Here is a 12,907-nt window from a genome sequence, read left to right on the forward strand (position 1 = left end):
GAGCTGGGGCGGGGGGGGGGGCGCGTCCCGCAGTAACAGGGGGGACACGCAGGGGAACCGCTCCCCGCTCCAGATCACCTCCACTTTTCCTCCTCTGCTGAGCACACAGCCCCCGCTCTAAGTCTCCTCCAATCAGCGCCACAAGCCTGGGAGGGGAGGAGAATTAGAGCAGCGCCGGCGTGCTCAGCGGAGGAGAGCTGGGGCGGGCTTCCCAGGTGGGGTTAGCTTCCGTGGGGGGGCTCCCCAGGCGGGGTTAGCTGCTGTGGAGGGGGAGGGGGTTAGCTTCCACGGGAGAGGGGGGGTTCCCTGGGTGGTGTTAGCTGCCGCGGAGGGGGGTGGTGTTAGCTTCCACGGGGGGGGGAGGGAGGGGGGCTCCCTGGGCCGGGTTAGCTGCTGTGGAGGGGGGACTTGCAAGGGGGGGTAGCTGCTGCGAGGGGGGGCTCCCCGGGGGGGGTTAGCTGCCGCGGCAGGTGGGGTTAGCTGCCATTGGGGGGGGCTCCTGGGGTGGGTGGGTGTGGTTAGCTGCCACGGGGGGGGGGGGGGGGCGGTGGGCGAGGTTAGCTGCAACGGGGGGGGGGGGGGGGAGGGGCACAAGGTGGAAGTTTCGCCTAGGGCGTGAAACTTCCTTGCACCAGCCCTGGGAGCAGCTATTGCTAGAGGTGAGGTTCTGTGACAGTAATTGCCTTATGTCCACTGTGATAGCACAAGATGGTGAAATCTTCCTTTGGTCTCTGGCATTTTTGTTTCTGAGGAATACTTGGACATGGCTTTGATCTGTTGTGATGTATAGTGATCAGAGACCACTTCAAGAAAGGTGTGGCCTGAACTTCATAAGTGTTGAGCACTCTGTTCTTCAGGGGCCGCTCTCAGGAGTGAAAGGGGAGTTAATTCTCCATGTCCTGTTTGTAGAGCTGGAAGGTTGAAACAAATAAATGGCTATATTTTTGTGTTACATAAGCTCTTCCTTTATATAAAAGAGAAAACTCCCAAGACCACTTTTTTAAAACTTGCTTCCAGGCAAGCTAACTTTCAGGTGATAATTGTTAAGGGTAAGTGATAATTCTTTATTTCCAGGGGCTTATGGACATACTGCCAGGCCCTTAGCTAGATCATTGCCACTGAATAACTGTAATTTTATTCTGTTATTAAATGGAGGCCTATTCCAGTCCCTTGATTACAAAATTGGTATAGAAGATACATGCCAAAATAAATGGCAACAAAATGATATACTAACTTCATGCAGGTTATTGTTTTTGTAAATAAGCAATGTTATTTACAAAATAACCAATGTTCACTCACCGCCTCACAGATTTAGTTAGACCTTTGTATTTGTGGAATGCAGAATGCAATTGTTCTCCATGGTGAGATGGAGTCCCATGATTATATCTGATTTTACAGAGCTGTCTGGCAAACCAACTTAAGGGAGAGTTTGGGAAAGTTTTATACACAGAAAGTCTATAAGTACACACTCAAATCAACAGTGCCAGTTGAAGTAACTTTACAAACTGTCACAAAATCGATGCATTTCAGGGTATATACATGTTGGCTGTTTGTTAACACAGACTGCCTGTTTTATAATACGTTAGTGACTATCTTGCTGCAAATGTGTATAGCTTAGTGGCTATTTTAAAACAACAAACACCAAAAAAAGCATTGTAGGGAGGTGGGATTTTTGGATCACCACCCATTTTCCTCACCACATCCCTCTCGCCTTCCATTATAGCAATATGTCTATGCAAAGATTTCCCCCAATTACCATTAGCTTTCTATATTTTGCTATTTCTGTATTTAATTTTAAGTTACTCTGATTTTCTGTTGGCTTTTAGCAGCTCTCACGGTAGTGACCTCTTACGACTAAACTACTCTGCGAAGAGTTGGTAGATGCTACTGCACTATGGGGGAATATCTGGGCTTTTCAGAAAAGCTGGAGCTGTGTGTCTGTTTCAAAGCCTTGTCTCTGATCATTTTTTTTTAAGTATCTGTCTAGGTATTGCAGCTTTTCTGAAAGGCCTTTTTTAACAGCCCATGTCTGCGAAGCTATAATAACAATAGGCTTTAACCTCTTGTAACATCTTAAGCCCTGTCATGTGCTCATGTTTATTTAAAATAAATAAACAAACAGAACTCAAACCTTTTAACCAAACTGCTGAGTTTTGTCCAGCTCTTAGGAATTACATTTCTTATAAAAAAGAGATGGGTTGAAATTTTTTTTTTTCAAAACCAGTTATAATTACAGTAAATTGTATCGTTGTTTGTGTTCATAGGTGTGGATTCCATCACAGTGTTACACTTCATAAAATGATATAGACACTGAACTGTGGACGTTTCAGTGGTTGGGGAAGCTTCCAGTTGTGCAGGCCTCCAATGTAGCAAAGTGGGTTATTCATTTGCCAGTACATCCTCGCTAAAATCATCTGCCTATTGAGAAAAGGAAACTTTAAAAAAATTATAAATAAATAAAAATAGTAGGCAAAAGAGTCTAATTTGCATTTCCCATCAAACTGTAAGTACAACAGATGTTAGGGCTAGTCTACACTGGCAACGTTGTGTGGTCACAGCACAGCGCTGGGAGAGAGCTCTCCCAGCGTTCTAAAACACCCACCTCCATGAGGGGCGTAGCTCCCAGCGCTGGGAGTGCAGCTTCCAGCGCTGGTGCACTGTCTACACTGGCACTTTACGTGCTGAAACTTGCTGCACCCGGAGGTGTGTGTGTGTTTTCACACCCCGGAGCGGGAAAGTTGCAGTGCTGTAAAGTGCCAGTGTAGACAAGCCCTTAAAGTCTTCTGGGCTTCTGAATTGTGTGTTCACTGTTGGGAGAACAGAACAGGTGTCTTTGGCTGCCATCCAGCACCCTACATTAACAAGTGGGAATCTTACTCATGTGTGCTGCCCTACTTTCTACTTCTCACTGTGGAAATAGACAGTGGCTCACCAGACACAAAGCAAGGGTGAAAAAAGGTACATGCTGGCTGATCTCAAAACGTTTATACCTCGTTTTCAACAATTCCATCAGCCATTTCCCATGGAAACAGGAGCTGAAAGTCAGTCACCATCTGGGAGTTAGAACTATGATTTGCCGGACTCAAAAGCAGGCTACCAGCTGAGAGCAAAGAATATTGGCTTCCATAAAGCACGTGTACACTTTAGGAATCCAAAACTCTGTAATTCTCCAAGAAAAAAATATTAAGTCTACACCTCTTTAAAGTATCTTTACACACAACCTTTCTTGCAATACAATTATGTGGTTCATTTTATGTACATGTTTTGAAAGAACATTTTCGGGGGGGGGGGGGGGGACACCACTCTTAGCACAGATTTACCAGATAATCTAATAGGTGGGCTCACAACACACCCAAACTGTGAATTTACCCAGTTTAACCTCATGCCATGTCATGTTACTTCCTACCTTATTCAGGCACAAATCATTTAATATATCTTCAGTACCTGCTCTTGCAGTGCACCCCCCCCCCCCCATTAAAGTCAATAGGACTCCCCACAGAAGTAAAGACTGCAGGATTTATTACTAGCTCTAATTCTAAGTTAATTTGTAAATTTGAGATTTATTAGATAACTGGAGAACAGACATGGATAGGATACCTTCTGATCCACCTATCACTCGGCACCTGGCAATAAAATCAGTTAACTTCAGTGTGAAAATACAGCTCCGCTAGAAGCAACATCAAAAGAAAAGAGCTTAATGTTAGGGCTTGTGCTACAGTGGCACAGTTGATACACTTCACTGTAGATGCTACCACTGTAGATGGGAGATTTTCTCCTGTCGGTGTAGGTAATCCACCTCCCCAAGAGGCACCTAGCACGGGGACTTAGGTCAGTTTAACAATGCTGCTCAAGGGTGTGGATTTTTCACATCCCTGACTCACATAGTTAAACCAACCCAATTTTCCAGTGTAGACCAAGCCTCAGACTTCAAGCCATTAACACCTTCACTGCTGTGGTCTGCTGCAGCTGTTGTGTGGTAGGGCATCATTGTGTTGTGGTTGTAGTGGAATGATGATACTTCTATTTGGGATGTACTCCATACAAGGGACTAGAATGTGGATGTTTGGATCCACATACCTAGTACATTAAGCAATATTCAGGCAGTTACGAGATTCTGAAGATTAGAATGGAGATTAAAAGGAAGTATTTTTTCACACAACATACAGTCAACCTGTGGAACTGCTTGCCAGAGGATGTTGTGAAGGTCAAGACTACAACAGGGTTCAAAAAAGATCTAGATAAATTCATGGAGGATAGGTCCATCAATGGCTATTAGCCAGGGTGGACAGGGATGGTGTCCCAAGACTCTGTTTGCCAAAAGCTGGGAATGGGCAACAGGGGACGGATCACTTGATGATGACCTGTTCTGTTCATTCCCTCTGGGGCACCTGGCATTGCCCACTGTCGGAAAACAGGATACTGGCCTAGATGGACCTTTGGTCTGACCCAGTATGGCCATTCTTATGCCCACTTGCCAATAGAGCCTAGAACTTTGTGTGCAGAATGAAATAGAAGCCTAAACTGAAGGACCTTAGCTATCTAGTTAAGATAGATAACACGATGAATAGAGCCAATCTGTAAAGAGCTTTAAAGCTTTTTAGAAGTAAAACTGTTGCCAGGCCAATGGAAAAAGCAAAAAAGGATGTTATGATCATCCAGTTTAACTCCTGGCATGTGTCTAGCTGTTACATTGTAAGCATTCTAAAGAGGATAAATAACAGGAAAGCCACTGATGGTACATTTGTCTTGTTGCTTTCATCCAGAATAATTGCAAAATTACTTCATAGACTATGGTTGATATTTTCAACTTTTAGACATGTACTGTATCTTCCATTAAAATTAATGTATGCAGTGGTGTTGTAGCCTTGTTGGTCCCAGGGTATTAGAGAGACAGGGTGGGTGAGGTACTGTCTTTTATTGGACCAATTTGTATGGGTGAGAGAGGCAAGCTTTTTGAACTTTTCACGCCCACCACTGAAATGTATTTCTTATAATACAGCAGTCATTCTATACTAGCAGTGCTATGCAACCGTTTTTAGAAAGGGGTATGAAGAATAACGTCTCCAATTTGTTGAGAAAAATGACTCTGTTGGTCGTTTTTGGAATTATTTTGGGGAAGTATAATTAAGAAAGGAAAACGAGTAAAGACTGCACTCACTAAATAGAAAGTGGGTTTAAAGTGGAATTCATCCCAGATGATTAACTTAACTGGTGCTTTCTTAATTCCCGGCATGAAACAATAATTCATTCCAAGGCTTTTCCTTTAAACCATAGAATATTTTTTGAGGTGTATAAGCAATATGTCTATAACCTAACGTATGTAACATAGGCATGTTCACATGCTCCTGGTGCCCATGGCAGCAGGGCTAGTAAGAAACAAACTAGCCATATCAGAACAAAGATTATGGTTTTGTTTAAAATATTCAATAGGTGCTAAATAGATAAAGGTGCAAGCAGAAAAATATAGGGTCCGATCCTTAGCTGTTGTGAGTCTGCATAGCTCCATTGAGTCAAGGCCTACTGAGGGTGGCGGCAGTATCTGTAGCCAACATGTGCCCATTTCTACCACATGAAATCTCTCCCATACGCACACTTATAAACTGTTTTGAGATTGCATAAGCATCCGACATTTGGATGATTTTTGTAGCAAAGTGTCATAAGGTGGCTGACCCATTAAATGAAGTAGGTCCAGTTCCCCTGTGCCAGAACAGTTGTTCTCATTTGGCCTTTTAAGGGGGGGATGGTCGTATCTGTTGGAGGCTATAAAGGATCAGGGAGAATCTGAGAGGAGAGAGACTCAGTGAGAGAACGAGCTGGTGAGTTAAGTCTGCAGGCCTTCCCTGGAAAGAGGGAGGAATTACCAGGTAGTCAGTGGAGAGGCTAGCCTGCTGGCTTTCAAGAGTGAGTCAAAGCTGGTGCTGGGAGGCTGAGAGCTAGGAAGCCAGGGGAGAGGTAGCCAGCTGTCCTTCCTGAGGCAGAGAACCATGGCACAGAAGGCTGAAGAGGGCTGAAGGCTGACAGCAGCAGAGGGAGGTGCCTCCTGGTTCTTGGAGCTGGAGAACTGAAGCCAGAGGGCCAGAGAAGGAAGAAGGCTGGAGAGCCGGGGTGTGATGAGGGATGCCGGGGTTCTACTTGATGTACTGTCTGGACTGTGGTTGCGGGACTTGGTATTGGGACTTACTTTGTTATGGCTTATGTGCATTGGCCTGCTAAAATAAATCCCCCAAGGGTTATATTTATACTCAGGAATACCATTTGGACGATTTCTGGGGCCTTGAAAGGGGAAACTGAGGCAGGCATGTCTGCTGTGCCATGGCCTACCCAAGAAGGTGCTCTTGTTGGGGCCATCCTATGACAGAGTTATTTCCCAGCTTGACTGAAACCTACTCCCTCGCTTTATGTCATGCTCGTGTAAAGATGCTTGTCCTGTCCTTTTTCTCCTTTTATGCTCTTTGGGAATGATCCAAAACCCACTGTAGTCAATAGATAGTCACCATTGACTTTAATGGGTTTTGGATCAGACTTTTTATGTTTCATAACAATAGCTAGTTCTTCTTCGAGTAGTGTCCCTATGGGCACTCCACTTCAGATGTGCATGTGCCTCTGATTGAAGGTTTTTGGTAGCAGGGTCTGTTCGTTCCATACATGTGCTCCAGACCTTCTTGTGCTCTGTACTGAGGATATATGGATCTGTGCAGGTGAACTGCCCTCAGTTCCTTCTCAATTGCCCTATGGCCTAAGATGGAGTTTATAGTGTTCCCACTTCAAGCTTAACCTTTAGCTTTTAGCTTATTTGGGTTCTCAATCTACTTTAGTTTGCTCCTTTCAGTTTATAGTTTTGTAGTTCTTCTAGTTAACTAAGAGTTTGTTTCCATTAGACATCCCTTCCTTTCCCGACCCTATCTGAGGGGTTCTCCCTCAGGGGTTGTCCTCTGTGTGGGATTCTGGGATCCCTGGGATTCAAGCACTGCCTCACCTGCCATTAATCTATGCCAGTCAGCAACGGGCATTGCCAGTATATCTTGCAGACACGTACATACTGTGTAAGAGCAACATCTGCTCAGCCTTCAGGAGTAGATCTAGGAAAAATAGGGAGGTTAAACTTCGGCTCCTCATGAGGGAGCTCTCCCTTCGACCAGGCTCGGATCCAGGCCCAGATGCCTGCCCTGTACATCAGTCTCTGAGTGATCACGGTACCCCATCAACCTCAGTCACTGTAGAAATTAACTGTTTCAGAGACTTCATGTTCCAGAAAGGGTACCGCTGATGCTCCAGGCTTCTCCAGTATCTGGAGTTCTTAGTCAAAGACTTCAGGCTCTTTCAAGAATCACAGTATCAAGCATGCCTTGGTACCGAAGCCATCTCCAGTACAGTCTAAGTAGATTGCACCACAGAGAGTAAACACTTTGCATCAAGGAAGCTGGTACTGTCTACAGAGCTCTCCATGCTATGGCCAGTACATAAGCAGGTGTCTCAGATTACTACATTGGTAACTCTAAAGCCAGCAACATCCTCCATACCATCTCTGTCTGCTAGACAAACACCACTGAAGCAAACAGCATCCTTGGTACCACTGCTGACTGTTGCGGAACCTCATTCAGTTTCGGCACACATTCACCTGGTACTGCAGGAATTTAGAGACTTGTCTGTCTCAGATGAGCCAGTGTTTCCTTTGTTATTGGACTGTCAGTACTGCGATCTTCTAGGTCACGGAGACCTTCCCCTTCCTCCGTACCCCCTAGTTCTCCGGTACCTTCGGGATGAGGCAGATAAACATTGTTTCTGCCTCCAGTCTGCTCCTCCCTTGGACTATGCTGAAGGCATCGCCTCAGATTCCCAGATTTCTGGACAGGGATATCTGTTGTATTAATTTAGATGGAATATATAGACCCAAAGCCTCAAAGGTATTAACATGACACTGTCATTGCCCAACATTAAACAGTATTAAACAAGGTTTGGGGTTTGGTATACAGAGACCTCAGCCTGCTTTCAAGGAGCAAGAGGCAAGAGCTGAGAAGGAAGTGACACCACAAACCAGTATCTCCTCATCTTCACCAGATGAGGCTGTAAGGCCTTCCCCACCGTCTCATGCTGACGATTTTAAACAGTTTCAAGAACTTATGAAACAGATTGCTAACTCTCTCCAGATCCCCAGGGAGTCAGTCCAAGAGTTGCAGCATAAGCTTTTAGACATTCTGCACGTGACAACTTCTGGTCAAGTGCCCTTGCCAGTGAATGAGGCTCTAATTGAACCTGTAAGACCATCTGGCAGACTCCGGCTACTGTACTGCCTACAGGCAAACAAGTATTCTTTCTTCTTATGAGGCTGCTAATGATCAGTCACCTTCTAGAATAATAGCCCATTCTACAAGATCCCAATGTACATCCATGGCACTGTAGAAAAATGTACCAGCTGCAGAAATTTGCAAAGCTTTTCAACTTGGGCATCAGTTCATACTTTTTCCAAACACTGTGCTCTGATGCACACTGATGCACACTTCCAGTCAGATGCGGCTGTTGGCATGGCAGTCCTATCATCAGTCTTAGATACAACTCTGAAGCTCTGTTCTCCTTCCAAGAGTATTGCTCCGGAGTCATCTGAAGTGGAGCAGCCATAGAGAGACTACTCAAAGAAGAAGGAGAGATTACTTACCTTGTACAGTAACTGTAGTTCTTTGAGATGTGTCCCCCTATGGGTGCTCCGCTACATGCCCTCCTTCCTTTCTGCTTCTGAGTCTCGTCTCACGGGTCTTTGCAATAGAGAAGGAACTGAGGATGTTTTGCCCACACAGCTCTATATATCCTCAAGTATGGGACAGAAGGAGGTCTGGTGTGTGTGCGTGGCTGAATAGGCCACTGCTACCAAAAATCTTTGATTAAAGACACGTGGGGCACATGCGCATCTGATGTGAAGCACCAATAGGGGGACACATCCTGAAGAACTTCAGTTACTATAGAAAGTAAGTAACCTCTCCTAGAATGATTACGGTAATTTACTTTTCCGTACAATGATTTATTGTTACAACTTTTTAAAAAATCAACGCCACCTTTCCCTTAGTTCTGTCGTGGTGCTGATCTGTCATGTTCTTCAGAGGATGGAGGGGGAACTATTCTCGTTAGAAAGTAATGAATATTAACACCATGTTCTTTATTATTGAGCCTACATAGAATACTTGGGGATTTGAGATTTCAAGGCGAGCAGCCCGTCAGGGCTATAATTTTTTTCCTCCAGCCTTGCTAAGGTTATTGCTGGGAGGAATTATTTGTATTTATTTCTGATTGAATCCAAAGCTTGGACAAGTGTGTATGTACACACATGCCCACACACACACCTATATAAACATTCAGACACACATTAGTTCACATGTGCAGCCCTAGTAGCAGGAGTCATTTATGTTTTAAATGTGTATTGCACAAGTGGCTGCCGGAATGAAAATTAAATGCTTAGACTGGAACTGAAAGCTGCCCAAGGGGGACTGGGTTCAAGTATTCAAGCTATATTATTGTAACAGGAGGACCATGATACAATGGAGGCTGATCTGGACAAAGATGAGGTGTTACAACCTCAGCTGGGAGAGCTATCAGGAGAGAAGCTGCTGACAACAGAGTATTTGGGAGTAAGTACCACTCATTGGGATTCTAAAAGACTGAATTTGTTTGGGTAGGTATTTAATTTCAACATTTCAATCGACATGTAACACCCAGAGGTTTAATTATAACAGCTGCCGCCTTCTTCTACATATAAGGCTGGCTGAGACTCAAGTCTTTAATTGCCTACTCAGCCCCAACCCCTTACTAGGGAACGTTGAGGAACGTCTATCCAGCAGAAATCAGATGGGCTTGGGAAAGGTGAACTTGCATCCTTACTGAGCCGGCTTGGAACAGAAAGAGCTATAATGTAGACATGCGGTAAACCATGGCAAATCCTGTTCAGTGACATTAGGATACAAATCTAGGTTGATGCTCAGATAGTCTTCATATCCCTGTCCCAATGACTTCAGTTTCCCCTCTCTTTCCTCCTCTTTCTCCTTCTGTGTATTAGATAATGACCCATACACCAAAAGTGAAGAAGAAGCTGTTTCCTGGTGTCCATCAAAGCATAGATGAGCCTCTCCAGAGACCAGTCACCCCGGGCTATCACAGAGCTGCATACCCAACGTAAGTCTGGGCAAATGAGGCAGAAAGTTGGATTATTTTTTTCTTAACTTTGAATTTTACTCCAAAATAATGTAACTTGAATATACAAAAAAATAAAGCCTACATATTGGAAAGTACATTGCCATTGTCATTCTTTACAGGTTTTTTATCTAAAATACTGGACGTTTGAAAAAGAAAGGGAGGGAAAACTGCAGTCAAAGACGGGTCCATTGACCAAAGTCATGTACTTGGGATAATGGAATGAAAGAGTCATTTGGCCTAAGCTTGCAGTAAATCCTGTGTGTCCATGTTCTCCAGCTGGTTATAGTATTTCTGTGAGTGAGTTCCATGCAGCAGTTGACATACCAGTGGTTCTTCCACTTCATAAACCAGAAAATGTAATCTCCTCTAGGGACAATTGCTACCCTCATGTGAAAGCAGAAATTAAGATAGACAAAGATTACAAATGTGATAAATGCTCTAGTTACTTAAAATAATAAGTAAAAGGGATCTGGCGAAAGGGTGATCTGTGACTTCTGGTTGCAGCTCTAGGTGTAGCTGAAGTCAGTGGTAGGATATTGTTTTGCAATTGGAAATAAGAGACCTCAGGACCCTAAAGACATGGTATTTATCAAGCTTTCTGTTGTTAAACAAAATAAGTCTTACCTAGTTCATTCTTGAGATGGGATTTCTCCTCTTCATCTCCATTATGGGGGAGGTAGAGGATTTGACATTGTCCTATCACACAACAAGGAACAAGTTTAACCAATTTTTCTTCTTTCAGGTGCATGCAGTCTTGGATTGTACCAAATCCAAGTAGCCATGATACAGGGTTGAGGAGTAGTCTGTCTTGAGGATTTCTCGTATCCATTTCTGTGTGCACTTTTCAAACTGAAAGACTACCAACCATTCCTATTAGGATGGAATATGGTACCTCAAAAACCACTAGATCAACAAGATAGTTAAATAGCTTTTTACTTATTTTATTTAAAAATTAAAAAGAAAAATGTCAAGTTGAAATCTGCACATTTTTTAAAAATGAGTTACCTTCAGTTTCAGGTTCTATATCTGCCTTTAAGTTCTCCAGTCAGGTTTTTTTGTTTTTACTTTCATATCTTTCTATTTCTTAAAATGCTTTTCTTTCCCATTACATGCGGAAGACCCACCCATACAAATAGGGAAACTGACTCTGAATGTGCAAACGGTGAAACTGATTAAACACAACGAGCTGCCGAATGTACAAAGTAAACAAACAGAGAAATTACAGAGAAAATATTTCATTTACAGTGATCTTCGGTATTACTTGGAAAAATAGGGAGCATTCTCAGACAAGTTGTGATCATTTATTTTAAAGCCGCCCTTACACTCACAAAGTCTGGGGAGTAATATCAGTAGATTGACAAGTTTATACTGAGTTTCTGTACACAGAGAATGGTTTACTGCATTGTGTCCAGTGAGAAAATTACCTTTTGAATAAGCAACAAGAGTATTTGCAATGTCTATACTGCACCAAACCCAAAGGTCAAAATCACTTTGATATGAGCTAAAGCCTCATTTAATACAAATTATTTTTGTAATATCCATGTGCTACTTGACTATAATATGACTTTTATATAGTTTCTTTCATACAAACTGTCACAAAATGCTTTATTTGATTAAAACAGTTACAAAGGTAAAATATGAAAGCAGAAAGTAGGGGAAATGGTAAAGACAACATTTATTCTACATGTATTGTATATCTACAAAGACGCTAACCAGAACCTTGACAAAATCAGTTTCTAGTTGAGTGAGTAACATTTTCCCCATTTCAGGATATAAAAATTGAGCAGGGTACATAAAACAAGCAGTCCCAAGTTCTGACATTGGAAATGTATGTGGGTAGCCCAGGGAAGAATTTGGCCTGCAAGGTCCTATTTTTGCCTATATACTATTCTCGGTAAATTTATGAAGAAAATGGCTGAGGTGTGATTATAGAATCTAGTTCCTCTTCACAGCATAAGCGGGGTACAGATTTTAAAGTATATGGTAAAAGAATCTTTCTTCAGAATGGTCTGTTTTTCCATATCCATAAAATTCCAAATCTTAGCAAACCATCCACATATGGCAGGAGAGGAGTGATTCAGTAAGAATGTGGGCTGCTCTCAGTAACGCACAGATCTTTTTATTCTTGGTTTTATTGCGCTTCCCCAAAAGAGCTACAGACTCGAATGATGTAATCTGTCGAATATGCTGCTGAACATGGAACCAAAGCCACTTTGCTACTGGTCAACACCATCAAATGTGTTCAAGGGTTCCCCTTCCCCTGTAATTTCTGCTACCCACAGTAAGCTGGATTCATTCTGTGGAGTTTACGATCGTTGTAGCTCTCAAATGCCACAAAGGTGGTTTAGCCTCACTATCCCATTTTATAGATAAAGGGAAGATGAAGCATGTCAAAGTGAAATGACTTGCCCCAAGGTCATGCAGCAAATCAGTGGCAGAGCTGGGAATAGATCTGAAGTCTCCTGACTCCATTCCACTGCACTCATCTCTAGATCACAGCTGTTCCCTAGATGAGGTTAAATAACTCATGTCCATTACTCACTTCCACACAAGTAATACCCCAGAACTGATTCCTTTCTAAAGATTTCATCAAGGCTTCCCAGACTTCTCTGCCTGATATTGATTCCACGCCACGGGTTGACTGTGACACAATTTGAATTGTGCCTTGCAGCCTGCTCCTGTCTCACAATGCAACTAAATGACTGATTGCTCAGAAACCCTCTGGGTA

General features: G+C 43.2%; 1 protein-coding gene across 9 annotated transcripts in view; it reads left to right on the forward strand.

The window, feature by feature from the left end:
- Positions 1–12,907, forward strand: part of ARMC9 (armadillo repeat containing 9) — a 109,328-nt gene that overhangs the window by 76,841 nt on the left and 19,580 nt on the right. For all 9 annotated transcript variants that reach the window (XM_008173716.4, XM_024110287.3, XM_065557590.1 and 6 more), the window contains 2 exons: positions 9,513–9,617; positions 10,043–10,158. In XM_008173716.4, the coding sequence (XP_008171938.2) occupies positions 9,513–9,617; positions 10,043–10,158 (221 nt within the window). The remainder of the gene's footprint in view (positions 1–9,512; positions 9,618–10,042; positions 10,159–12,907) is intronic.

The sequence above is a fragment of the Chrysemys picta genome, chromosome 9 (assembly GCF_011386835.1).
Source record: "Chrysemys picta bellii isolate R12L10 chromosome 9, ASM1138683v2, whole genome shotgun sequence".
Taxonomy (NCBI): Eukaryota; Metazoa; Chordata; order Testudines; family Emydidae; genus Chrysemys; species Chrysemys picta.